The sequence below is a fragment of the Astatotilapia calliptera genome, chromosome 5 (genome assembly GCF_964374335.1).
Source record: "Astatotilapia calliptera chromosome 5, fAstCal68.1, whole genome shotgun sequence".
NCBI lineage: Eukaryota > Metazoa > Chordata > Actinopteri > Cichliformes > Cichlidae > Astatotilapia > Astatotilapia calliptera.
Window position 1 is genome coordinate 14,540,872 of NC_137426.1, and position 27,240 is coordinate 14,568,111.

At 42.7% G+C, this 27,240-nt stretch overlaps 1 protein-coding gene across 8 annotated transcripts in view; it reads right to left on the bottom strand.

Annotated features, from left to right (window-relative positions):
* Nucleotides 1-165: 165 nt before the first annotated feature.
* flnba (filamin B a) overlaps nucleotides 166-27,240 on the bottom strand; it is a 63,840-nt gene continuing 36,765 nt past the window's right edge. For 2 of the 8 annotated variants that reach the window (XM_080301214.1, XM_080301211.1), the window contains 36 exons: nucleotides 26,967-27,110; nucleotides 22,572-22,695; nucleotides 20,571-20,731; nucleotides 19,905-19,995; nucleotides 19,567-19,721; nucleotides 19,283-19,400; nucleotides 17,663-17,742; nucleotides 17,322-17,507; nucleotides 16,910-17,224; nucleotides 16,034-16,151; nucleotides 15,449-15,649; nucleotides 14,630-14,803; nucleotides 14,381-14,543; nucleotides 13,820-13,980; nucleotides 12,298-12,589; nucleotides 11,822-11,975; nucleotides 11,555-11,744; nucleotides 11,228-11,475; nucleotides 10,322-10,405; nucleotides 9,025-9,130; nucleotides 8,403-8,543; nucleotides 8,040-8,168; nucleotides 7,778-7,951; nucleotides 7,354-7,512; nucleotides 7,059-7,262; nucleotides 6,791-6,943; nucleotides 6,583-6,705; nucleotides 5,391-5,402; nucleotides 5,006-5,272; nucleotides 4,654-4,791; nucleotides 4,449-4,564; nucleotides 3,045-3,177; nucleotides 2,652-2,828; nucleotides 2,270-2,488; nucleotides 1,836-2,042; nucleotides 166-1,688 (listed from right to left, as the gene is read on the bottom strand). In XM_080301214.1, the coding sequence (XP_080157340.1) occupies nucleotides 1,501-1,688; nucleotides 1,836-2,042; nucleotides 2,270-2,488; nucleotides 2,652-2,828; nucleotides 3,045-3,177; nucleotides 4,449-4,564; nucleotides 4,654-4,791; nucleotides 5,006-5,272; nucleotides 5,391-5,402; nucleotides 6,583-6,705; nucleotides 6,791-6,943; nucleotides 7,059-7,262; nucleotides 7,354-7,512; nucleotides 7,778-7,951; nucleotides 8,040-8,168; nucleotides 8,403-8,543; nucleotides 9,025-9,130; nucleotides 10,322-10,405; nucleotides 11,228-11,475; nucleotides 11,555-11,744; nucleotides 11,822-11,975; nucleotides 12,298-12,589; nucleotides 13,820-13,980; nucleotides 14,381-14,543; nucleotides 14,630-14,803; nucleotides 15,449-15,649; nucleotides 16,034-16,151; nucleotides 16,910-17,224; nucleotides 17,322-17,507; nucleotides 17,663-17,742; nucleotides 19,283-19,400; nucleotides 19,567-19,721; nucleotides 19,905-19,995; nucleotides 20,571-20,731; nucleotides 22,572-22,695; nucleotides 26,967-27,110 (5,805 nt within the window). In that variant the 3' untranslated portion in view covers nucleotides 166-1,500. The remainder of the gene's footprint in view (nucleotides 1,689-1,835; nucleotides 2,043-2,269; nucleotides 2,489-2,651; nucleotides 2,829-3,044; nucleotides 3,178-4,448; nucleotides 4,565-4,653; nucleotides 4,792-5,005; nucleotides 5,273-5,390; nucleotides 5,403-6,582; nucleotides 6,706-6,790; nucleotides 6,944-7,058; nucleotides 7,263-7,353; nucleotides 7,513-7,777; nucleotides 7,952-8,039; nucleotides 8,169-8,402; nucleotides 8,544-9,024; nucleotides 9,131-10,321; nucleotides 10,406-11,227; nucleotides 11,476-11,554; nucleotides 11,745-11,821; nucleotides 11,976-12,297; nucleotides 12,590-13,819; nucleotides 13,981-14,380; nucleotides 14,544-14,629; nucleotides 14,804-15,448; nucleotides 15,650-16,033; nucleotides 16,152-16,909; nucleotides 17,225-17,321; nucleotides 17,508-17,662; nucleotides 17,743-19,282; nucleotides 19,401-19,566; nucleotides 19,722-19,904; nucleotides 19,996-20,570; nucleotides 20,732-22,571; nucleotides 22,696-26,966; nucleotides 27,111-27,240) is intronic. The other 6 variants (XM_080301215.1, XM_080301212.1, XM_026167366.2 and 3 more) reach the window with 3 other exon arrangements.

A 27,240-nucleotide genomic window follows, 5' to 3' on the forward strand; every position in this document is an offset into this window, starting at 1 on the left:
ATCCTGCTATACAAAATGAGGCACACCAACATTTGGCACTAAAGACAGTTGTAAAAACTCCTGCCTGCCAAATAAAAGGCAGCTTTCCACTTGCATTGTGTGCCAATCCAATAAAACTGGAAGACAGCTGGAGACATGACATCAATGAAATGAAACACTTAACTCTGACATTCTAACTGTTCTTTATTTTAATTATCAAATGTACATCATATCTCAGGGTTTAGTTTCACATTAAAACACCAATTCCCCAATACAAAATGAGAAGTTTCCCCTTAAACCCCACAAACAAAAGAACCCCACAACTTTCATCTCTTAAGTATCAAAAGTAGCAGTGATAAGGCAACATTAAATTCATGTAGATTTTTAGATTTACACAAAAACTAAAGTTCTGGCCTTTAATTTTCCATCTTAGATCTGTTTTCAATCAAAACTGAGTCAGATCTGCTCGTATGAAAATACAAGAAGAAACAAGCGAGAAGACAGGAGGACATCTAAACTCCAGCACATAATTAAGTAGTCTGTTGAACAGTGCAGGAAACAGTAGTGTGAAGGCATCTTAAACAATCATTGACTCGTTATGGCAACCTTTAGTACACGTGGGACTCTGGCAGCTAGTTTAGGCGCAAGAAACATTAAACATCAGTAGTTGGCGTACAGTTTGACAGTTTAGTTTGTCTTGGAGTAAATTAATGACACGGACAACACAAAAAAACAACTCAAAGACAAATCCAGTTCTCCTTTTTTGAGATGATCACTTTTCTTTTTTCCAATCACAGTGGTTCAGTAATTTTGTTGAGGAAAGGTTCTGCACAGACGTGGTGATAACTGCTCGTTCCCAGCTAAACCAGTAGCATATTCTCTTCATCGTGCATTTAAACTATAGGAAACCTCATGTCAAGGTGAAATTCCAGTTATGCATATATCTTTTTGCACATAGGTATTTAAAAGCTTCGGATCTACTCGTTTCACTTCAAACTTAACATATTCAGTTCAATACCAGCTGATGTGCAGGTGCATTAACTACCTGTGTAAAACCAGCAAACGTTAATTCACGAATCTAGGATAAAAATTCAAGTGCAAAATGAGCCAATTGAAAATTGCAGGGCAGTTTTAAAATCGACAGATTTTAGATCTTTTACCTTCAGTCAGTTCAATCTAGTAAACTAGAGTACATCTACCATTCCCCTTCAATGATTCACTACCAGAAAAGTGTCTAAGAGTTCAAAGTCTCTACTCAGTGGTGCATTTATTTTCTCTAATGTTTTTTTTTTTTTAATTCTGACATTGTTCTATATCAAGGAGAAACATTTCAAAATGTAAATGAGTTGCTTCAGAAAATCCTCAAAAATCATCTGATTTGAGCTGAAAACAAAGTTAGCAGAGAAAACGTTGCTCAGCAGCTTGTTCACTGGACAGTTATTTGTAGTGCAGCCAATCTGTCTTAACTCAAATGGGGATGCAAAATGGTGCCGGAGGAGAGACGGAAAGTTTCTTGGCTCATCAGGGGACGGCGACGTGGAAGGGGGAGCCCGGGATGTGGTCCTCACCCCACTTGACCACCAGGATGTAGTTGCCCCGTTCCTTCAGCACGTAGCTGACGTTGTACTGCAGGTTGCCCATGTGTTTGACCAGCACCTCATCACAGGGGACCTGTGGGCCGTGCACACCCACCAAAAGCATGTTCTTACCTGGGAGGAGGTAGAAGAACATGTATGATAGCAAATTAATCTTTAAATATGTGACTTTTCATCTTTGTGAGTTTTAACCTGTGCACTGAAAGGAAATACTTAAGTTATTCTCTTAAAAGATGGCTTCTACACGCAGTTCCTCCGTACCTGCTTTGCTGCAGTCGACAGTGAAGTTGCTCCTCTGGCCCACAAAGCCCTTGCTCAGGCCAGCTCCTCGGCTCACCACCTTGCTGGCATCGGAGTCACCCAGCCTGGGCATGGCGCTCTGCGTGAAGCTGCTGGATGCCCGAATTGCCGGATCCAGTGTCAGGGTTGATGTCTCGCTGGCGTTTGTTACATTCACAAGGCGAGGACCTGAAAGGCAGGAAAAAAGTTTAACTTTACCATGTGGTGCAGGCAGATTCAACAGCCATTTCTTGTTATGAACCACTGCCAGAGAGGTTATGTGAAGTCTGCAGTTTTCGATCCAGCAGTTTATATTGCTTTAAAACCAGAATTTGGGCTTGGATGAACTTGAAAAGTGATCCAAATCTGAATCACGGAACATTTGTAACCAGCTTTAACTAAGAGCAGCATTTTACCTGTGACTTTGGCCTTGAAGGGACTCCCAGTGATGTGGTTTGGGCCTCCGTATTTAATGCTGATCAGGTAGTTTCCAGGTGCCATGGGAGTGTACTGCACCTTGTAGCCTTCGGGAACCTCCTGACAGTCCATCTTTACTTTTGACGGGCCCTCGATGGTCACAGCCAAGGACCCGGGGCCTGCCTTAGTGTTGTTAATGATGAACTCTGACTGGGTACCTGCAAGATTTAAGAAGTGATGTTTTGTTGAACAACTCCAAGCTGGTAAAACCGAGCAGTGGATAAATCACACTGAACTTTGCTCAACTTTATGCTCTAAACAGGCTCACAGCAGTTATGAAGTGAAAGATTTAAGGCTGCAGCAGGTAAAACAGTTACTCACCTGTTGTTCCTCTCTCCAGTCCTGATCCGTATGCTGAAACCAAACCAGGCTCTCCAGTCTGTCCTGGTTCCCCGACTCGGACCTGGAAAGGACTTCCCGGGATGTGAGAGCCATTGAATTTGACATCAATGGTGTGGACGCCATTCTCCCTGGGGATGAACCGGATAGCGTACTTGTCTAGAAGACAGTACAGAAGGGTCTGTTAGCTGCAGCGATTTCATAGTATGTGCCTTTGTTCTTATTGAAGTTTCCATAAATCCTCTGGAAATCACCTTTACAATTAAAAAAAATAAACAACAACAAAAAACAAACAAAAAAAACCAACAAAAACAGGCACACACACACACACACACACACACACACACACACACACACACACACACACACACACACCTCTTTCCAGCTCTGTGACAACACACTTCTCCAGAGCTCCAGAGGGACTGTGGACTTTGGCATCCATCTTGCCTTTGGCTCCATTTAGACGCACCGCAAAGGATGCTGGGTGATTCACCTTCAGACCAGACTCCTGTCGGTTTCGCACAAAGTCAGTGTACAGGACGGACATTTGACGAACAGGAAAAACATCTTAAACACACACACTCTGGTTTTTGAAGATCAGAGTGCTAAAGACAAATAACTTCAGTGCATATCCTCTGCTCTACTCTTACCTGAGCTCCACTTAGTGCAACTCCAGCAGACAGACTCAGAAGGGTTAGACTGTCAGTAGATTAGTCTTATTATGAGGAAAAAATGTCATAAAGCTGATCTACTTTTTGGTTTAAAGTGTTTCCATCTCCTTGGTCTTACAGCAGTGATTCATTATTCTCATTAAGAACCGAGATCTTTATCTTCTGTCTGAACTGCAAGAGCCAAAATGAACAAACATAAATAATGCAGACTCAGAGCAGAAGAATGTCTCAAGCGATAGACAAAAACAAACTACAGTCTCTAAGAAGACACAAGGAAGTCTGTCTGCTGCAGCTGGGACACCCAGGAGCTGATGAAACGGATGATTGTACTGTTAAAAGCCTTTAAATGAAACACAAGAGAAACACCAACAGTTCCACACCAGACAAAGCGAGGGATGACCAGAGCCAGGCAAAACTGCACGGACGACTTCCTGACCACAGGTACCCAAACTCAGCCACTCGAAAGAGCTTTTTACTTTACATAATATATCTAGTACAAACCTGTGAAACAGTGGCCACCCTTAAGATAAAATGCACATAAAACTCAATTTATAAAAGAAATTTCTTCATCGTCTACATGATAAAGTCCTTCAACCCAACAAGCATCTGGAAGCTTTGCTGGGATGTCTGCCATTCAAACCCCAATTACCATGTTTATACTGTAGTATCTAAAAGTCCACACCTGACAAACCCACACCTGTATTATAATTACATTAAATACTAAAAACTGAACACTTTCAAACAATTAATAAGAGCTAAACTAAAATGAGTAAACCCACTCAAGACACCAAGTGAACCTAAAGCGGACTGAACCCTTTTTTTAGTCAAAGTGGAAACTGTATGCGTTTGCCTGGCTGCGGTCATATCCATGAGAGCAGTTGCATAAAGAACTTTAGTTTAACTTGAGTATCTGTGCAGCTGTTGAGGATCGACTGACTCGGGCTGTTTAAGATGTCGCTTTGAATCCAATTTAAAATCAATGATTAACAGCCCAAACCATTCGAGTCCTTGCTTTGGTAATGAAGTCACATTTTTATGCAACTGCCTCATCAGCACCCTTTAATCAAGCAGGGCAGGCTGGGTGTGGAGGTGTCTCCTCGTGCCTCACCTGAAGACCTGCAACAGAGAGGCGACGGGCATCGTTCACTGGAGCGACAACAGGAACCAGGTAGGGGCTGTCGGGTATGTGCTGGTCGTTAAACTTCACCGAAACCTCATAATCACCTGGAAAAGGAGGCGGGAAGAAGGAAACTCAGTCTAACACATCAGCAAACAGCCAGCAGGTAAAGCGTGAGCGTGTGTGAATCATCTACCAGGCTCCTGAGCGACATAAGAAATGCCGCAGGATCCGTCCTTGCGGTCATCGAAGGAGATCTCAGCCCTGCTGGGTCCCTCCACGGCAACCGACAGACCACCAGCTCCTGCCTCTCTCGTCCAGATCGTGAATTCAGCTGGTGAAAAGATACAAGAAAACTGAAAATTCACAAGGCACAGATCCTTCTCCATCAGTCCACATTTTAAAAGTACTTGTGTAAAAACCAATGTAGCACTGTGTGAACCTTTTTTTGACAACAGTGTTGGCTGTGGCACAGAGGAACAGGATGAGTTTCTTTAATTTTGACATTTAATTTTGACAGACTTTTGGATCCGGTGTTCTGTGCGTACCTGGCTCTCCTGCCAGTGCTCCCTCCAGTCCTGGACCTCCGGCCCTCACCTTGCCAGCCCCGCCCTCACCCAGCGGCCCCACAGTGAACTGGAAGGGGCTGCCTGGCACGTGCACGCCCCTGTACTTGACGCTCACGCTGTGCACGCCCATCTCAGTGGGCACGAAGCGCACACAGTAGGCGTCGTTACCCGTGGCCACGAGCTCTGCTGGCTGACTGGCTCCAGAGGGGGAGGTGACCTCAGCAGTGACGTCCTGCATGTCGATCGCTGAGAAGAGAGGAAGGAGACATTTATACATTTACATTTGTTGACTGATTCACCACATGATCATTCATGAGTTTGTCATTTTATTTGTTATTCAGATCAAATTAAAGCTGAAACATACTAGAACCGGTTGCTGTGACCGTAAGGACAGGCATGGCAAATGAGAAAAGGAAAAGGGAGGTTTAAGGAAATTTAACTCAAATTAAACTGTGCTACGACCTCCAAGAGACATAATCAGAAGTAACACAAGGTCCTTCATACAGTGAACAACTGCGAGGTTGCTTGCACAGTGCAAACTTTACCATCCAGTTCACAACTTACTGATCAAATGCAACCGTGCAAGTTACCCAAGAACACCTACCTTGAGGGTCACAAGGGTTGCTTTTATACATCTTTAACCAGTTGTCTTTATCAATATCATAACACAAAAATAAAAACTAAAGTTCCCCTAATCTTATATTGGTGCTGCTGTAGGTAGGAGCAGCCAAGCACTCCCTTGTTGCGTGTGTGATGCAGAAAAATTACTCTGTATCAAAACAAACTGATAAAAGATGAAGTGGAATCTTTCATGCCCACTTAAAAAAAATAAAGCAGTTAAAGCTAGTTTTACAACGCACCCTCCACCCTAGCACTGCGTCCCAAATAGGGGGCATCAACAACCCAAACACCCCTCACTGCTCTGGCTCCCCCTGCCAGCACCAGACCGGAGAGGCCAGAGACTAGCCGGACACAGCCAGGAGACAGGTTCTGATTCCGGGTAGCAGCAGAGGATTGAGTCATGGGAACGCTGGATCTTCCAGACCACCAGAGAGAGCAGTAGGAGCGGTAGGTGGTGTGAGAAAGGAGCTGCCGAGACAGGACGAGGAGGAACCAGCTCACTGGAGGAAAAAGATGAGGAAGAGAGCATACAGAGGAAGGGAAAGGATTGAGGGGTAGGAGAAGGGAACAAGGCAGTAGAGGAGGAAACGAGGAGAAGCTGAGGAGAAGGAGAGACATGATTGACAAGAGAGAAGAAAAAAAGTAAAAGATCGATGAAAGATAAAAGGCAGACAGGAAATAAGATGAGTGAAAAGTTCTCATAGAAAGGGAATGATAGAACAGGGAAATAAGAAAAGTTAAATGTCAAAGAGACTACAGACTACAGAGCAGCAGCGAGGAAAACTGGGAAAAGCTGGAGTTTCAGACAGAGAGCAGCTCTGATCTACTTAGAGAGACGGCCCAAAACAAAAAAAAATCCATTTGGTTCTATTTTTCCTGAAGTTTGTGTTACACACACGCAACATCATGAACATAGTCACCAAACGTCTGTGTACCTGGTATCTTTAGGCTGAGGTCGCACACACTCCCGACACTGGCGACAGACGCCGCCTTCTGTCGTCTGGTGATGCTCTCCCGAATACGACCCTCACCCGTCACCCTCACTGTGAACGGACTTCCTGTTGACGCCACACGTTCGTTAAGTTGCACGCTTCATTAGAACACTGAACAAACTGTTTTTCAGCTACTTTTGCTCCTCTCTACCTGGCACGTGCTCCTCAGCGAAGCGGATTGAGACGATGTAGTTTCCAGGTTCGGTCGGACAGTAAGTGACTCTACAGGTCCCGTCCTCCATGTCCCCTGTTTGGATGTCTACTTTACTGGGACCTTCAATGGACAGAGCCAGACCGCCATAACCTGGAAACAGATCGCCATCATTGGCATTGATGTCATTATTATTAGTGCTTCAAAGGAAGAATTTTGAGTTTATATTAGAAAATAAATGCATTGTTTAGAACAGGCTGACACTGACCAGCCTCCCGCGTGTCGACTATAAAGCTCGAGTTGCTGAAGGTGGTTCCCTGGACAAGGCCGTCACCGTGAGCTTTGACTCGACTGGCGTCGCCAATCTCAGACTGGACGACCATGATGGTGATGGGACTGTTGGCGACATGACGACCATTCTTCAGGATGCTGACCTGGTGCTCGCCCACTTCCCGGGGGATGAAGGAGATACCTGTGAGGAGGAGAAAAGAGTTGAAGGTGAGAGGAGCAATTTCGGTAAATGTTGTACTCATTTGTTTCAAATGTGCCTTTGTGGATCTTACCGATGTGGTTGTTGGCCATCCTCTTCAGCAAGCAGGGCTCGTCACGTCCAGAGGGCGACCTGATGCTGGCGCTGAGCAGGCTGAGGTCCGTCTCATTGATGTCCAGAGAGAAATCTGCAGCCGAGCCCAGTTTGACCTGAGAGCGCCGCTGGTTGTCCTCTGAAAGACGAACAGAAGTAAGAAGGTAAAGTGTTAGATGACAAAATATAGCAAACACAGTGTAGACTACAGTGGCTAAATTATTGAGACGAGAACTGTAAAAACCCATTTCTTTAATGTTTAAAAAAAAAAATCTGATTTAATGTCTACATCAGTAGCAAAATAATCACTTGTTTAAACAAGCTCAACTTTTTTTAAACAAGTGAGCTAACAAGCTACACTGGTAGACAATTTACAGTACTAATATTGTGCATTGGTGCCTGACCGGTAATCCTGGCAGTGAACGGGCTGCCAGCAATGTGCTCGTCATTGTATTTGACCAGGATGTTGTAGTCTCCTGGCAGCGTGGGCAGGTAGCTGACAGTGCAGGTCCCGTCTTTGTTGTCCACACAGCTGATCTCTGCTTTGGACGGACCCTCGATAGCCAGGTCCAGACCTCCTGGAGAGAGAGACGGGCTTGGTCAGCGAGACTGAACTGAGTCAAAACAGACTGTTAAATAATGAAAAATAAAATGTATAACCCGTACCTTCAGAGGCGTCCTCTGTGAAGACTGTGAAGGTAGCCAACTTGTTGGCGACACCATAACTCAGACCAGGACCGTAAGCTGTGACGTTGGGACTGCTGGTGTGATTCACATAGAACTGAAGGGGAGATTCTGCAACACAGAGTGAACCTAATTACAGCAAACTAAGTTTGCAGTAGTAGTAGTAATAATACTGTGAAATTCATGAGCCCTCAGTAAACCCAACCAGCCACTTCAGAACTCAATTCATACACCCCACCAAGATTTATCCTGACAAACCGAGGCCCCTGTGAGGAGCAAGCTCAGTAGTTATCACTATAAGGGTTCTAATCATGGTGCTAATGTCACATGAGTGTATGTGTTTACCTGGGATGTGTGTGCCGTTGTATTTGATGTGCATCTCGTGCAGACCGGCCTCAGTAGGAGAGTACTGCACTGTGACCGTCCCATCCAGGTTGTCTGTGATTAGAGGCTGAGCGGATTTACCTGAAGGCATCAACACCTCACCTGTAAGAGAAGTTTCTTGATTAGCCATTTTTATAATGGAAGAGTCAGACTGTCCATTTATTGGTCAGTGTCTTAAACTCTGATCCCCTTTAACATATTAGTTTGTACAGACTGTGTCATTTCTAATAACTAAACTGATTATATTAACCCATGAATGTCTCATCCACATTTCAATTTACTGGTTACTCACATCTGTCGATTCACACAAAAAAAATAATATACTGCTGCAGGTGGCAGAGTATGCAGGTTTTGTACCGCAGAGAAACCCAGAAAGCTGAAAATGTGTCCTCAGCCTCTGCTGATCTGAATAAATTGCATTTCTTGTGTTTAATCACTTACCGTGTGCAGTGAAGTTTTAAATAACTTATGAAAATTTTTCTAGAATTGCTGGTGCTTTTTTTTGTTATGATAAAACCTTGTGTCTCTCAACACCTCAAATAAGCACAAATTCACTGAGACCATCCATCCCTTTCTTCCTTACCGGTGATTTCTCCCTTCCTGAGTGCGAAAGGAATCACCATGTCGAAAGGTCTGAAGCCACTGCCGTTAACGCTCGTACCATCTAGCTGGTAGCTTTCAGACTTCACCTGAATACAAGACAGGCACAAAGACAGACTTTAGCATGTCAGTGAGGGGGGAAAAAATAAAATAAAATGTTCTCAGCAACCTGAAATGCAAGCATGCTGCCTCCAAGCCCCGCCCACACAAGGGCATCCTGAAAAGGAGTTGTGCAATGAAGGAAGGATGAGGAAGGAAGAGGTGGATGACTGTGATGATGGGGTGACTGATGCAGCCACAGTGATGAAGAGTGCACCAAGAAAGAAGAGGAGCAAAGGTTACCACCACAACACCTTTGTGCAATGCATCTCGCACACAGATGGTGGTTTGTGAACGATGGCATGGAGGAAAGAAAGTGTTTGAGTGAATACACTAAGGAGTGCAGTGAGAGAGAAGTTAAGTGTTCAACCAGCAGCCATTCACCCGCAACAGAGAGGGTGTGTGGGAATATAAAGTGTGTTCTATAAATACTGTCCTCCAAACAGTGAAAAAGACGACCTAAACCACACACTGCAGCACAGCCTTAACCAACCCTGGGGCCTGTACTACAAGGCAGGTTCAACATTCCCAGGATTTCTCTCTTATCTGGTTCAAGCCATCCTGACAGAGTGATCAGACTAAGCGGTCACATGAAAATGGACAGGTCTTAAGAATAAAGCCTATTCCAAAGGATGAAAGCTCTCAGCTGTCAACAGATTTATCAGTATCAACTATAATTACAATTGTATATTATCTTGCATCATAAAAGGAACATGGTGATCATTTTTAGTAGAAAAAGTCATGACGTGTGGGTTAACTGAGTGAGTGGATATCCAGTTTCATGTGACCGCTGATCCAATATGAGGCTAAAGGAATCCAGATAATAGAAAGATCCCTGCTTGAATAACTTAGTACAGCGCTCAGGTGAGCTGAAGAACATTGCAATATCTGTGTCTATAAGCTTACTGACAGACCTGCACCTCCAAAGAGCTTCTAAAACATCTGATTTCTTTTGCAGCTCACTCGAATAAAGACTAGAGTCAGTGATTATGCCCAAACTGGTAAGATGTAACCCTCCCCATTACCATTATTATTCAAATCATGAACCAATTAATGTTTCTAACCCCAGTTTAAGGCCAATTGTTCTGCTGCAGAATAAAGTTGGAATCAGATGTCTCCAAAGGACACTAACGATCTGCTGAAGGGCTTAAAAACATGTGTAAGTGTGTGTAATGGGGTACCCATGGCTTGAAGCCAGCCCCAGGGGGAGCGGCCCGTTGCTGTAGAGATGTCTGCCCTTTCATCATGGGTACCTCATCAGTAGCCTGGTGACATGACAGTAAGGATTAACACATCTCACACACATGTGGGAGTCTCTTTACACAAAGTCCATAGTTATGTTTGGAGTGGAAAGCAAACACCTGCGATCACCACCAGCAGTTTCCATTAATGGCTAGAAACATCTTACGTGTTCTGTCCTTAACATTAAGAAATTACATCAAGTTCTCATATTTCCACCCACTTATCAGGCTGGAATAAACTTTTTAGGAATATAAGAGAAGAATAGCATCAATTTCCTATATTTTTTTTGCCCTCCATTTTTGAGGACCTTTTCAGGATATTTATTTCTAATTAGTTATGCAAGTTTCTCTAAAGCAGAACCATTGTGCATTCGGCCTTTATTGTCCAGCCAAAAATTTAGGCATCAGACTGCTCTAAACACCATCTGATATGATGTCAGATATCCCTGATATGGTCTGGGCAGGCTCTGGCTGTAAGCACAAAAGCCAACCCATTTTTTTAATCCACTTAAAATGTAGTCTTCACCTCTGATCACATCAGAGTTCAAGAAATACCATTTATCTGTCTGTGCAGCCTAAAGACAGCTGCTTTGTTAAGACTGAAATACGCATCAGTTCAAATAAAATTTCTTCCACTGTGACATGACTTTGTGGAGAAAATGATCCCTCCCACACAAACAAGGAAAGACGATGAAATGCCCAATACAACGAGCAGGAAAATCAAAGAAACAAAACAAACAGTCAAACTAAGATGAGGTTAATCAGTGTACAAGGACATGTTTGATACTCTGGATGACCGCGACATCTGCTTTCAAAGTGTTTGTCTAATATGCGTTCTCTTCTCACCGTGACTTTGAAGGGACTGCGTGGGATGTTTTCCCCTCCAAAGCGGACGTAGATGACGTAGTTGCCAGGAGCTGGCGCAGTGTAGAAGATGTCAAAGGTGCCATCTTCATTCTCCAGCACCTCGGCCTCCACCTCTGTGCCATCGGGCTGAACCACCACACAGCTCACTTTCCCTTTACCAGCACCCTTTGCATTCACCACCAGACTCAGCTCCTCACCAATGGCCACAGTGGGACCCACGCCCGAACCTGGGAGAAGTACACGTTGTGAATTAATCAGACTCCTACAAATAAATGAGATTCCTTCTGTCAGACTCCGATCACATACCGGTCACGGTGCACTTGCTGGCATCACCAGTTGCTGTGGCACGGACTCTGTAAGGTGATGCTGGGATGTCATCGCCACCATATTTTATAACGATGGTGTACCGGCCAGCACGGTCAGGGATGTATGATACCCGGTATGTACCATCACCGTTGTCATGGATCCTGGGCTGCTTAGGTTTGCCATCCTGGTCCTGAAGAGGAAGGAAGTGAATAACAATCTGTGTGGGGTCGACTTTAGTGTGTGTATGCTTATGTGTGCGATACTGACCGTGATGAGCACGCTCAGTTGGCCTTGGCCAGCATCTTTAGCGTCGATATTGAACTCAACGGGGAAGCTGGCGGGGACGCCGCTGGTCAGCCCGGGGCCGCTGGCTCGTACTTTGCTGGCATCGTGAGTGGGCAGAACCCGAAACTTGAAGGGACTGAAAGATCAGAGACAGTAAAGACTGATCAACGGTATGAACCACAACAGCAAGCAGATATCAAAGGGACAAAAATTACCAGCGATAGAGTAATACAGTGTTCACCTCTGGCTGTTAGAGTGAATCGACTCAAAAGGTCTGCTTTGCATGCATTTTTTTCTGGATAATCAGTCACTGTAGTTTCATATAATCTTAAATTTAGCTTAAGTCCATCATTTGAGGTGTCAGCAGTTCAATTAAAACAAACCAGAACAAATCAAATGTATACATTTTCACAAAGTTGCCCAACTCCTTCTGCTGCTGTACTGCTACAGCTGTGTACCTGTGTGGGACGTCCTCCTCAGCATATTTTACAGCCACCGAGTACGGTCCCTCCACAGACGGCGTGTAGGACACTGTGTGAGTCCCGTCTCCATTATCAGTCACTTCCGCAGGCTCTGCAATGCCTTTGGGAGCAGCGACTGCCACAGCCAGGGGCGCCACGCCGGCCTTCCTGCAGTCCACTGTGAAGGATTGCGGGATATTGGCCCTGACTCCTGACGCCACTCCAGGACCAGAAACTTTGACCTTACTAGAGTCCACCACATCCTTAACTGGGACCTTAAATGGACTCCCTAAGTACAGAAAAATAAATTAGGTGTAAACACAACTAGCAAGACTCGTAGCAGAGCGTGCTGTTTGACACTTTAATGTTTGTAGCACATGCAGCAGAGACATCACAGACATGTAGACAGATGTGCAGAGTGAAGCCACCTCTTAATAAATGCTAATAAAATGCACTCCTAGATACTGGATAACTGTCTGACAACATGTCTGTGAATCACTCCACAAATGCAAAGTTACAGAGATAACAGTGCTGCAGTATCTGCTGAATGACTCTGCAGAAACAAAGTCATCGCATAAAAGTTGTCAAACAAAGAAACATGAGAACTTTTCAGACCACAGTCGAAGAAATTTAAAACTGACATCTTTAAAACATTAAGCCAAAACCCTCAACATGTCTTCAAACAACCAATAACAGCATTTTTGTAATGTCAACTAAACATTAACTGCACCTTTTATCATTAGCATCTGTTTATAGGTACAAATGAGAGAAAAGGCAACAAAGTGTTATTAAAGTGACATTAAAGATCTTTAAGAGATGAACGCATGTGAAACAGCTTAGTGAAGCTGTGCTAAATTAGTTTATTCCTGTTTTTCATGTTGATGAGAACCATTCCTCCTCCATTCATGAGCCTTCTCACATTACCAGAATTAAGTCTGATTAAATTCTTCTCTCTTTCTGTTGTCAACAAATCTCAGAAAACTGACCCAAACCATCTGGAGCCAGTTCCTGTTTATCTATGCCACAGAGCTCCACTGTGGTCCAGAAATACTGATCTTTCCACCCTATTTTAACCAACTCACACACAAAAGACTCAAATGTGATTAACTTGCAGTTGAAAATTGTCTCAAACAAATGAAATGCCTTCTCCATTCACTCCTTATCCAACTTTGAGTTGCAAGGGCAGCAGTCTAAGCTAAAGGTCTTAAGATGAAATACACTCAAAGAAAGTTGTTTTATAAACTACAAGGGTTGTTAAACTCAAACTCTTCAGGATGCTGAGGTGTTCCCTAAACTAGCTCAGAGAAATAATCTTTCCAGCGTGTTCTGTGTCCAGCGTGGACATGCCTGAAACACCTCACCTGGTTTACTCTGAACTGTTTCTGAATGCTTGTCTTTCCATTTTTAAAAAGGTAGGGTTTTTCCTGCACGCTTTACAGGTTTAACCATCCCCTGTGCTACAGCTTATTATGCTAGTAAGGGAACCAAATTAATAAAAATTAAAAAAAGATCATCTCACCAGGGATGTGTTCTCCTCCATAGGTGATGTTGACGTCGTAGTTTCCTGGTGTGAAGGGAATGTACTCCACACTGCAGCTGCCATCTTTGTTGTCTGTGCAAGACATCTTAGACTCTGATGGACCCTCCACAGTGATGCCAAGGCCACCAATACCTGCCCCTCTGAAGGAACACCACATCCAAATTATTTGTACTTTAATTATCTACCAAAATGTTCAAATGTTTGCAGATGATACAGGATGATTTACATGATTTGATTGCCAATTTTGTCATTTGCGCACAAATGTTGTGCGCAAATGACAGAATGTTTACCTTTTGTTTGTATTGGCTTAAAAAAAAAAAAGAAAAAGAAAAAAAAGACTGAAACAAAAAGGCATAATGCCTCGTCACACATGGTGCATTTAAAAATATAACCAAAGAGTCTTAAATTAAATATTCCCTGTAAAAGTGTAGTTTCAGTTTTCTGTCAGTTAACTATAATCTTTACTGACTCATACAGTTATCTACTTTATTGCTCCTTATTTATAAGGATATATGTGCATACTTTATTGCCCAGCAGTACCTGGTGAAGATGTTGAAGTTGTTGGGCTGGTCAGTCAGGCCTTGTTCCAGCCCGGGGCCAGTAGCCACCACCCTGCTCGGGTCACATCCCTCTGACACAGAAACCCTGAATGGGCTATTGGGAACTGGAGTGTCATCATACAGAACCTGGACGCTGTGGACGCCTAAAATAAAGATTGACACAAATGAAACGGACTTCACAACAAAAAGGTTTTATGTTGAGCAGTTCAGTTCTGACTGGATGCGTTACCATTTTCAAAAGGAGTGTACTCGACACAGTAGGTGCCATCGGCCTTGTCTGTAACCACACAGTCTGTCAGAGCTCCAGACGGGTTCTTGACCGCCGCCTTTATGTGGTCGCCACCCCGCCGGGTCAGAGAACGAGCATCCACTGTGAACTCTGTGGTGGCTTCTCTGAAAACAGCTGGAGGGAGGGAAACAGAGGAAGGCGTGTTTTAAGCAGAACTGACTGGGCACAAGAGGTTTTTTGATCATCACCAAACTTACTCAGGCTGTCAAGTCATCTCTACCTGTTGACTTATGAAGGAGTTTTATCAAGTTGGAAATTACCCCGATATCACAAAGGGATTTAAAAACTATACTACATAAAATACACAGTCCCTCAACACAAAATTCTTCAATTCACAAAAAATGAAGAGAAGCATTGAATATTAACACTTCAAAGTTCAGCACAATAGTGGAGTCTCTCAATTAAACCCAGTCTGACATAAGCCATTTTATCTCCTCCCCCTGTAAGGCCACCCTATTTAAAAAACTTTTGTGATTGGCTGCCCCTCAATTAAACATAAGCAGGTGGGTGGAGCTTATGTACTCTCAGCCGTGTGCTTGGGATGATCATATTAGGTTCATTAACCACTGTAGCGAATGCTATTAAGTTGTATAATTCACTTTCTATGACTTCTAACTTGTATAATATTCAACTGTGCAGGATAATGCAAAGCAAAAGAAACCAAACAGGAAAAAATAAACAGTACTGCTCAACTTGAACACCACTCATTTAATTATTCTTCCTAAACTGGATTTGTATCAAACTAAATATATACTGTACCTTGTCCCTCCACTCCAGGTCCAAACACTTTGACTTTGGAGGTGTCCACAGCAGGGTCCGCCATCACCTTAGCAGGGAAACCAGGGACCGTCTTTCCTCCATACTTCAGCAGCAGGGTGTACATGCCAGAAGTCAGAGGGATGTAGGTCACCGTGTAGGTCCCGTCTTTGTTATCCACAATCTCAGTCTTCGCTTTTGCACCTGGAATATGAAATTAGAATTTGTGCTACATGGAGAACCACCAAAATTTTTTGCTTTAAAACAGAAAACCTGGAGTTTAAACATACAAAATCTCACCAATGAACATGTCTGTTGACAAAGCCAAACGACAGCTTCCCAGCCATATTTCATGATATTAAATAAGCTCTACACTTACCCCCTGGTGAGGCATGTTAAAGAAGCAAAGGGGACGAAATGGAAACTTTCTTCACTTGAAATAACTGATCATCAAGTATTCTTTTAAGTCTCTAAATCCCAATTTTCATAAACAGTGAATAATGGCTGGCTCTGCCTTTATTTGAATACAGCTTTTTAAATGTGCTTTTGAACATGTATAACTTTTATATGACTGAATTAAATAGTTACCTGAGCCCAGGCCTGAACCAGTAGGGCTGCTTGGGGGTGAATCTAGCGCAGCCTCCAGGCTGAGTTCACCCGGTCCAGCTTGAGAGCAGTCCACATTTACAACACTGGTTTCCCCAACCTGAAGAGACAGTAACATGGATCAGACTTTATGACTTTCAGGACAGAAGAGTATTTTAAAGGATGAGTCAGACTCTAAAGCAGACACAGGACAGGATGAGATGAGATTAAGGAACTTAAAAAGCAGCACAACTTTCGAACAATGAAAAACTGAACTTGTGCCTATTGCATGAATAAATTCTGAGGAACTTGAAAATTTCTTCCTGGCTGCATTTCAGCAGAGTCCACCACATACATATTGGCTGACCGGGTGTCTCAGTTCATGTGGGACACCCTTTTTCATTCCCTAGTTAGTCACACATTTTGACTGGCACTACTTTTCAGAAGTCACCACTTCACACACACCTTCCCTAAACAGAGGAATGAATCCACTGGCTGTAAGAAAAGCAGGAAAGGCTGCCATCATGGATCAAGTGCAGGTCAATTTGTCACATTTCTCGCTGCTTGTAACACACCCAGTGGAGGAAATTACACCATACAGTCAAAAGCTATGAAGATTTTTGCGCAATATGACGGAAACTCCCACTAAGACTGGAAAATGCTGCTACAACAAAGACTGGAACATATTACTGGGTGAAGTGGGGAGGAGGTGGTTCTGCATTCCTACTGAAACCCAGAGATCACCACATAAAAGAGCAGCTAACTTTACAAATTTAAGATTAACAAGCCAAAATTCTGAGCTGCAGAGAAATTCAGAAGCAGTGTTGTAGCAGCATATTTGTTGCACTCATCCAGATTTCACTCCCCCTGCAGACTCACCTTGGCTCTCTTCAGGCCCGATCCTGAGGCAACCACCTTGGAGGGGTCAAAGGGCATCTGGATGTCAGCTCTGAATGGCGATCCGGGGATGTGGACATTCTCAAACAGGATGTTAACCAGGTAGTCTCCAGGCTCTGTGGGCAGGTAGGAGACTGAGCAGGTCCCATCGCCATTATCTGAACATTCGATCTTGGCCTCGGTCGGCCCCTCCACCGTCAGCCCCAGACCTCCAGTGCCGGCACCTTTGGTGTCGATTGTGAACTCAGCCAGGTTCCCCACTAAGCCTCCCTTCAGACCAGGACCGAAGGCTTTCACCTAAAACAAGATGTAACGCATTATTAATCATAGAGGTGTCTAACATGTTAAAACAGACCAAGTAAAATTGTCAGCTTACAGAACAAACTGATATTACCTTGCTGGGGTCTGGAGGCAGGTGGGCCTCCACAGGAAAGGGGCTTCCTGGGATGGGGTGTCCATCATAAGACACGTTAACAGCATACACTCCCTCCTTTGTGGGGGTGTAACGGACCAAACTGACATCTGCTTTACCGGGCTGAGGCTCAACTTTACAAGGTACTGCCTGCTGACTGGGACTCAGCTAACACCACATATGCAGAAAGAAAACAGATTTTCCAGAATTTAAAATTTTTGGAAAAAGTATTTTCCTTATCCAACCTTAATAAAAAGACTGACTCTTACTAACAGTTATATTTTTCACCACACAGGTCAATATGAGGTTTCTCTGACACTCACCAGTTCTACCACCAGGTGACCTTGACCTCCAGCACCCTTTGTGTCCACCATGAACTGCTGTTCCTGGTTAACTTCCACTCCTGAAAGACATTAGTCACTTATAAGTGGCTGCTCCTGAAGTACCTAGAAACTTTCTGTTAACACCAAAACTGGTTTCAGGCCCTCTAAGGTATGGAGGCCTATCTCCCCCCACCACTTCCCCTGACAGACGCCCTCAGACATCAGTGCATTGGTGGTTCTTTGTGTCCGGGGGTGGGCGCCCGGGTACACACTGGCTCACTCCTTGGTGGCTGCTTATGGCCTGGAGCCTGGGGCTCGCTCGGGCCACTTCGGGGGGTGGGGTGCCCTCGGCCTCTCGGCCCGGGGCTCGGTCACTCTGGCACAGCTGGCTGCCGGCGGAGCTCACGGGCACGTCACTGCAACTCCCCCTGGCTTCTGCTCCGCGGCTGCTGAGTGAGCCCTCATCTGGGACTCTCCTCAGCTCTTTCTGGGACAGTGGCGCGGCTGCCCCTCTGTTGGGCTTCCTTGGTCTCTTGTGTTCTGAGGGCCTCTGGATGTCTGGAGTCTTGCTCTCCTCCATACCTGCTTCATGCCCTGGAGGACGGGGCTGTGGCCCCCCCACACCCTCTAGCAGATCATTACATGAAGGAACCTTTTAAATACAAGCGCGTCCATGCTCACAGGTGTACACACGGGTGATCACACCCACAAACGACACCCTTTTTGGCTCCCAGCTCAAAGCACAATGTGCACTGTCGATCTTACGTGCTGCACAATAATGTTTAATATTTACCTTTATATTCCCATACATCATTGCGATGTTGTTTATTGTATTGCTCTTCTTTTTTCTTCTGCTCGTTTTCTTTTTTCATTCTCAACAGGTGATCGATATATGTATTTTTTGTCTGCTTATTTTGTTGGTTTTTGTTTTTTGCCCTTCATCCCCGTCCCTCTTCTCCGCTGTTTTTCTTCCCCTCTTTCTTTCCCCAGTTAAGTCTGTCCCGTATTTAGCAAGTGAAAATAAAATAAACAATAAAAGGTGAATCAAATAGACCATTACGGCAAGGCTGGGATGGTCCATTTAGTAAAGTAAATCCTTTGGGCATCTTTCTTTGCCTTTAGACAATAATTCTGATGGCAAAAGAGCCAAACGGCCAAAAAACAAAAAAACAAACACTAAAACTGATGACTGATAGAACGGGAGCTCAACATCCAGATCACTCTTGTACAATTTCTGTTGACTGTCACTGTAACTTTAATTACAGTCAAACATTTGTACAATGCTTAACTTTGATTTCATCTCCGATGAAAAGTACTCATCAATTCTCATTAGACCCTGGAAGCAAAAACAAAAGAAAAACAAAACACAAAACCAAACGACTCATGTACCAGAAATGGGAAGGAACCATCCTGAAGTTCCTTGCATGTTATAAAAGAACCAACAGCAAATCTGCAGATATTCTTTTTTTGCAGAAGCATAAACAGTCATTTGTTATGCTTTACTGCTCATGTCAGAAAAACAAAATCTTATTTATTTTTAAGATATAACTTGTGTTCTTTCTTTGCCAGAGAACTTTTCTAAACAGTTGAGGAAGTTAACAGAAGAGGAAGTCAGCTTACTTCCATCCATGTTATCCACAGTGACTTTGCTGAGGTCCAGTGGTGCAGCGACTCCAACTGTGAAGGGGCTCTTGGCAATGGGGTCGCCTCCAAACTTCACCACGATTGTCATCTCCCCCTGCAAAGAAACTGATCATTTACTCTGGAACAAACACTAAAAGCACTATGTTCATTTACCATCATGACTTTGGACAGTTTGCAAGATCTGTGACACTCTGACATGACGAACCTTAAGTGTTCGGTTTTGCCAAAATATAAAAAGCACTAGAAATAATCTGATGTACCTGTTGTGCAGGTGTGTACTTGACAGTCTGAGAGTAGTTGTAGTTATCGATGATGTCAAAGTCTTTCACGGGAGAGGAGAAGGTAACGTCCAGCGGTGCTTTACCTGCTCCTTTAGTCAACACGGTGAAATGAGTCGGTTTTCCGCTCTCCACACCTGGACAGAATAAGAGAAGGGGTTACTTGTAATAATGCTCTCTGTATACTGTCACAGTCTCGCCTACAAATAGCAGATCATATCAAGGACTAACCTTTGATTTAAAAGACTGGGCTCAATGACAGATTTTTGTTTAAGACCTATTCTAATAAATTTAATGTCCCATTAAATCCACTCTCTCACCAGTGCGAGCCAGTCCAGGACCTTCTGCTTTGACCTTTGATGCATCATGTGAAGGATCGACTTTGACACTGAAGGGGCTCTGAGGAACTTCCTGTGTTAAGTAACCAGAATAAAATCACAGTAAGACCTTTTTTTCTTAAAAGTGGACATTCTATAGCATAGCTTATGGAGCGAAAAGAGAAAAGCCCAAAAAGGTAAACACATTTATTGGCACGTCATATTTAACGCAGAAAAATCGATGCATTTCTTCATACAAGCCTTAAATCATGAGGTCAAACAGATTTTAAAAGACACTCGCTCTTTTCTATGTTGTGTTTCACCAACATCAGACTTCTCCTGTAGAAAAAAGTGAGCTATTTCACTAGTGGTATACAAGTAGGAATCAGAGCAGGTTTAGCAACTTAGAAATGATGAAAACATTAAAATAGAAAGATGTCTTTTTGGCACTCATAAATTCATCAAATCTGACTTGAAGCAGACTTAAAACACTAGGGGAAAAATTAGTATTTTATCAATTGATAGAAATTATCTGTACTTTGCAGGCAGTTTATGGAGTAAATCATGCTCTGCATTCCACACTCATCTAAATGTGATCACTTCTGACTCCAGACTGTGGACAGCGAGCACTCAGACCAGAGGGCGATCCTTTCAGGAGTGTGTTTGTACCTTGTCAGTGAACAGGACTTTAATGGTGAGCCTTCCAGCAGCAGGAGGGATGTATTTGACTGTGAACGTGTCGTTGGCGTTGGGAATGATATCAAAATCCACGTCAGCCTCTTTGTCGCTGATCATGTTGGCGTCACACTTAATCCCAACGCCGACATCACCTGAACAAACACAGTTGACCATAACCATATCGTGAACATACAGTTATGACTCAGACTCCAAATAATCTCATTTCTTGGCCGATGATCGTTTCAGTGTATACACCGGCTGCCACAAGGTGGCGCTGCCTGCTTCAGTTTCTGCTCCTCAGTCAATCGTCTCTTCTCAGAAACACTTCACACCTCCGGGATGGTGCATTGCCAAAAACTCTAATATAAACAATAAGCCACCTGTGCAACACAATCGGCACTCCCTGCAGCACAAGACCCGAGCTATCAATCACAACAGAGGAATTCAGAGTATGAGAGATAAGAAAAGGACAAGAAACCATGTCAGACAACAGAAACTGCCCACCCCTGAAGGGAAACCACTGATAACCTGAAACCACTCCTGAGAAACCCCTCAGAAACCCTTTTTCTTTCTATACAGAGTGTTAGCAGATGACCTTCACAATTCTCTCTTGTCCCAAAGAAAAAGCTCAAATTACCCCACTGCACATACTGTAATGTTTAAGAATTTAATTCTAGAAGATTAAAACAAATGCAGTTTTTATGTGCGCACACACACACACACACACTTTAATATGAGCATCACCACTGTGGCAAAGTTGTGTGTTTTTGGTGGGGGGGGGGGGGGGGGGGGATTCATAAAAGAAGCGTTTCCTGTCATGAAAATGACATGGAAGAAGAAAAATAAATAAATCTACATAAGTGTTACTTTCTCCAGTTTGAACATACTGATACTATAATTTGAAAATAAATAAATTCTAGTAGCATTTGCAAATAATTCTTTTAGCCTTTTAGAGCAGTTTACTTTTTTGCCCCCAGGCTGAATTGAATTTCAACAGCTCTTTTGGCACAGAGCAGAGTAAAAAAAAAAAACAAACACATTGTTTGTAACATGTGCATTCACTTTAAAATGAATGTAGCCTTTGAATGATACTACAGTAATATACCCTACACCCCGACCCCCCCTCTCTTTCCTCTGGTATGTCATGGCAATGATCTCAAGGCAGAAACATCCCAACAGGAAATTCATCCATCTGACCCTTCCTGAGTAGTAACACAGGATCATGCTTCATCACCCGCATGCACCGGCCTAAACATGCTCCCCACCACATTAAAAGAATATATGCACACTCAAACCTGAACGTGTGCTTTGTCTCTATTCATTAATGCAGTGACAAATACTAGTCGTCCTCAGACTTGTTTGAAGTGCAAGTTTAGATAAGAGTTCATAAGATGCAGCAGAATGGAAATGAATGTAGGAGTGGGTACCCTCTGATGATGAAATCAGAGGGAAAAAAAAGGAGACGGCTACTCTCTCGAACGTCACAGAACAGTCAGCGCAACTTGTTCATGGAAGTAGTTTTTCTGCTTCAAATCTTTTCCAGTAGATTCATTTTAGAATATCCAAATCTGAAGTCTGGTGTTGAACCGGCATATTGGTATCAAAACCGGTTGTGATACTTTGTTAGCTTTTAATAAACTGCTGCTTGGACTGACACTGAAACAGAACACACCTTGCTTACTCCTAACACTCAAACCCCAAAGTTTGTGAAACAACTTGACCAAATACAAAGCACAAAATTACAATTCCCTCTCTCTCTCTCCCCCCCCAACTCTGGGTCTAAATTAGAAGCTATTATCTTGGTTAATGGCCACATCAGGCATATCTACTCTGTGACACCACAGAAGTACAAGTGGATCCACCACTGTTTAAGGTTATACATGTTAATGTCCCAGCCAAAGAAAAGCACATCCCCTTTAAGCAAGTTCTTTTGAAGTGTGATAAAACAGTCAGGATTTCCTGTCTAAATGATTCTTAGTGTGTTCGAGTTACCATCTCCAGCTCCTGAACAGTCCACAGTGAAGTGTGTGGGCTCGTTGGCCTTCAGTCCACTCCTCTCCACTCCGGGACCAAACACCTTCACCATGTTGGGGTGGCTGCCTTTACCCACATTTACCTACGGGCACCAACAGGAAGTGACATCACTTATTTCAATCTCCTTAAGGATGTGAGGCAGTCAAATTTTGTAGAAATAAAATAAAATTAAGACGACAATGAATGCTATAATACAGAGAACCACAAGGCTCCAAACTAGATGCACAGCTTTTCATTTTTTAAATTTATTCTTAGCATATTTACTGCAACACATTTCAACATCACGTTTATTAATGCTGGCTTCACACAGCTATAACTTAAGAGGAAAGCAGGTGAGGAGGATTCAATGTTTCCAAAAAGCATCTGAAAGGTGTAGCAATAAACCAGGGTGGTGGCATTAAACAGTGAATTCTCTACAGGCAGATCACATCTACAATGTACACAGTTGTGCAATTTTACTCTAACAGTAAAGAGCATTTCTAATAAAACTAAAAACTGATAATAAAAAGACACTGAATGAAAAGTGAAACACAGTAAATTGCCTAAGTGCAGGTTAACAACTTCACAGGTGCAGAAAACTAACTGCTGGGACTTCAATATGAATTTCTGGCATTTAAAAAGGGGGAAAAGTCCAACTAATAAATGCCATAAATTTACTTCATGATCATCAACTTGATCCCATATGAAACTCTAGTGTCTTGATGTGATATTAAAATTTTACCACCATCATAAAAACTTTTGTTTTTTAAGAAACAAAGTCTTAAATGTCCTTTGTGCCATTTAGATAACATCTCCAGTGCAAGACTGTACAATAATTATTCCACATCACAGCTACAGTTACTGGGTCCGATTCAGGATTCTGACTTTGTTTTGCCTGGTCTTTGGTCACTTCCCCCTTTCCCTGCATTTGCATGTAGCGTTTAGATTTTGTTGTACTTTGTTTTGCTTTAAACAAGAAATCAGTGAACGAGTGAAAGAAAGAAACTGAATGAGCAAAGCCTAAGAAAAAGAAATGAACCAAACACAGAACAACATTTAAATAAAATGTTCATTTATTTTGAAATCAACTTCCACTTGTGGCAATTAAAGTGTTTAAGTGCTTTGTTGTTTTAGTACAGACTGAAATTAAAGTTGGTTTCAGTAAACACGTTAGTTACAGATTTACTGGGAATATTTTAAAACAAAAATGCAAGCACAGAAATCTCAAATGAGGCGCCAACGGAGGGGAAAAAAAACAATTCTGCAAACTTCTAAAAGCTGATTTAAAGGATTTTAAGTCACTACAGATGTTTAAAAAAGGAAATCTACTCATTCTATATAATAAAAGTAGAAATCAGTGCAATGAGTGCAAACAGTTTCTGCAACTTGTGTTTAAGCTGATGAGTGCTCTTTTCAGACTTGTTTTTAAAGCCCAACCCAAGCAGACTGTCAAAGGGTGTAGAGGTTGATTTATTCTGCAACTACTCCAGAGGATTAGTCACAAAAGAAGCCGGGAGATAAACGATACGCGCTCTGACACACAGCAGGCAGCGGTAAACCGTTCGGCTTAGGGAGCGACAGACACCATGTCCACTCACTAGTGGGTAAATTAGACCGCATAAAAAGAGCTGCTAACATGGTGTGGACTTTATGTCGCAGTAAACACTGGAATCAAACTGCTTTAGTCATCCGAGAGAACTTCTAAAAATAACTGCCCAAATAAGTTCCCAGAGGGATTCAGAGATGGACTTTGCACCTTAGATACAATGTGTGTATGGAAGCTGCCTAAGTGAGCTCATTTTGACACAAAAGAATCAACTTTCTGCTTCAGTTTCTGGCTTTTAAACAGATTCTTTACTCCCTCGTCTGTAGCTCACCAGCACAGCAGTGGACAGTTTACACTGAGCCAGATTTGAACCATGAACCTCTTTCCCATGCTGGATTCTTTTCCTACACGTTTGATTAAAAAGGTGTCACTGCTGTAGGCTCCCAGCAGTGCTGAGAGCTGGGTGCGTCTGTTTGCATTTTATCCACCCAAAGTATCTTCACTGAAATTCGAGAAAGGCGCAGTCAGAACGAGGAAGCCTGCACGCAAGTCGCTGCAGCTCAGAACAAGCCTGCTGAACAATCAGTGACTAAGACATCACAAGGTGTCCATCGGCTGAAGTGATTTATGGACCACCGTGAACACTACAGAAATCAGTCAGGTTGTTGCAAAAGCTTCTGAAAGTCTAGTCTAGCCCTAAACACTTTGAAAGGATAACAGACGTGCAACAAGCTGAATGTCTTTGCCTGCTCTTCATGCTTGCTGGGATCTTCATGAATCTCAGACTCTACGGCAGTTTCTCATGGGACTTGTGTGTAATGTATGTGGAACTAAACTTGTATCAAAGAGAAAGAGCCGATAAACTGCTTCAAAACAAACAGCAGCAACTCAAACAATGATTTCAAAAAGTAAAATAAAAGGTTTACAGACTGGTTAGTAAACATGAATGGAAAAAGAAAACCTTTTCACTCTCAGTTTTGCCCTGATACTCAAAATCATGGGTCAATTGTATCTGTGTTCAGAATGTATGTTTGATGTGGATGACTTTCACACGTCAGCAACTTTACACTGAAAGTGTGTGTTGATCTCATTAAATACACACATGGAATGAAAAGGTTTTCCCTGAACATGAACACATTTAACAGGAGGGAAAAACAACAAACATGCTGTTAAAAACTCACTTATCTGAACCTCTCTGGCTTTGCAGAGTATAAATGTGAACTCTAAAGAATGCTGTCATTCTTTAGAGTTCATTATTTTGAGTCTTATAATTTCTGGTAAACTGAGGCTAAATCCAAAATCTTTTAAACCAGCTACACCGGAAGGCTTTGACACGTTTATACCAATGATGGGAGTTGCTTTTGCATGATCTCTCCTACATTTTTAGTTTGTCAAAAATGAAAAGAAAAAACATTTTTCTTTCAATTTTCTGACAGGAAAACACTTTTGTGACTAAGACATTAGTATTTTGCTAATCCAATCCCATTAAGGGTTTTAAAAAAGGATCCACCCCCTTGAAGAAGTCTACTTTTAAATGATAACCAAACATTAGAAATGTAGTTAAATCTTAAGTGCATGTACTTAAAAAGGCTGAATGTAGTCCTGAAAGCGATGTCATCATGAGGCTGCTGCTCACTTCATGCCCAAAATCAAAATCTGAGATGCCAAAAAGCAGCCCTCGTTTCTGTGACATCATTAATACTTACAGTAAAGAGTTTGTTTTTTCTTTAAATCAAAACTGGAGCTTTATCTGTAACCCGAAGAATAAAGTTTGGCTCACAAAACTGATAGTTATTGGTATATAGCACCACAGGGGTCATTACATTGTAGACTATTTAGTGAGCACTGCCTAAAAAGTTTGAGCAAATTCAGTTTAGGATTCTTCTTAAGGGTTATGACCCATGAATCTAGCTGGTTTATATGGTGAGTACTGACATTTTGGAGATGATGACTGCTGATACGTCAAAGCTGGTTTGTAGCTGGGATCAGAAAGGTTCAGGTGAGTGATTTTCAGGTGGGACTCAAACCCAAAAAGTGTTACACAAAAAAAATAAAAATGCATGGACAGTGGTTACAGTGCAGAAGACTGGTTACATCAAGAGTCTACATAACAAGTTTTAAGATTAGGGGTTTTAAGTGATAATGTGAAGGACAAACAGCTGTTACAGTGACAACATTACTATGACGGAGTTCATTAGAACAGTGTAAACTAAAACATTTGAAAAATCAAAAACATTTCAGCTTCTAAATTTTTGATCAGACACGAGATATTGATTCCTTCCTCTAACAACCATCTGTTGATGATTGTGACGCTTTACAGATACACGCTGAGAGAAAGGTTTGCTTCCTTGACGAAGAAAACAAACTCACTAACCCAAACTACAGATATCCTCCCACGTCCAACTGAACACATTTATGAAGGTATATTGAATACCAGATACTTGAATGTAAATGTAATGAGCAATCTACTGAGTTACAGGCTTATCCATGCATCTCAGTTTACCATTTCTTCATGTGAAGTGTTTAATTCTCATAATATTTAAAGTTTTTCTTAAATTTTTTGTTGTACGATGAACCTCTGTGCACCTAAACTAAGAGGTGTACCTCTCCTCGATAGATGTAGTTATGATAATCAGAGGCCTCTTAGTTTTGCAGCTCTCATCTGTACTTTTTACCTTCAGCTCTGACTGAACAACTTCTACTCTCTCTGTCTTAATTAAATGCTCCGACTGAACAACCTTGATGCTTTCTGCCATGGCAAGATGCTCAGATTTGGGCAGGGAATTATCATTTCCTGTAGTAACGGGGTTCTGTGATTGGCTGCTTACCCTGAAGGGGCTTTTGGGGATGCTGACTCCCGCCCAGGACACAGCCACGGTGTGCTTGAGAGAGGAGGTGGGTGTGTAGGAGCAGCTATACAGTCCATCACCTTTGCTCCTCATCTTGACCTCCACAGGAAGCCCCTCTGCGTCCTGACAAACAAACAGGAAGTCAGTTAATCAATAGGACAAAGATGGGTACAAAAAAAAAATATTTGAATGAATTAAATGGTATCGTTTTCTCTTGTTATAATGGGAAATCTGATTAAAGTTTCTTTAATTG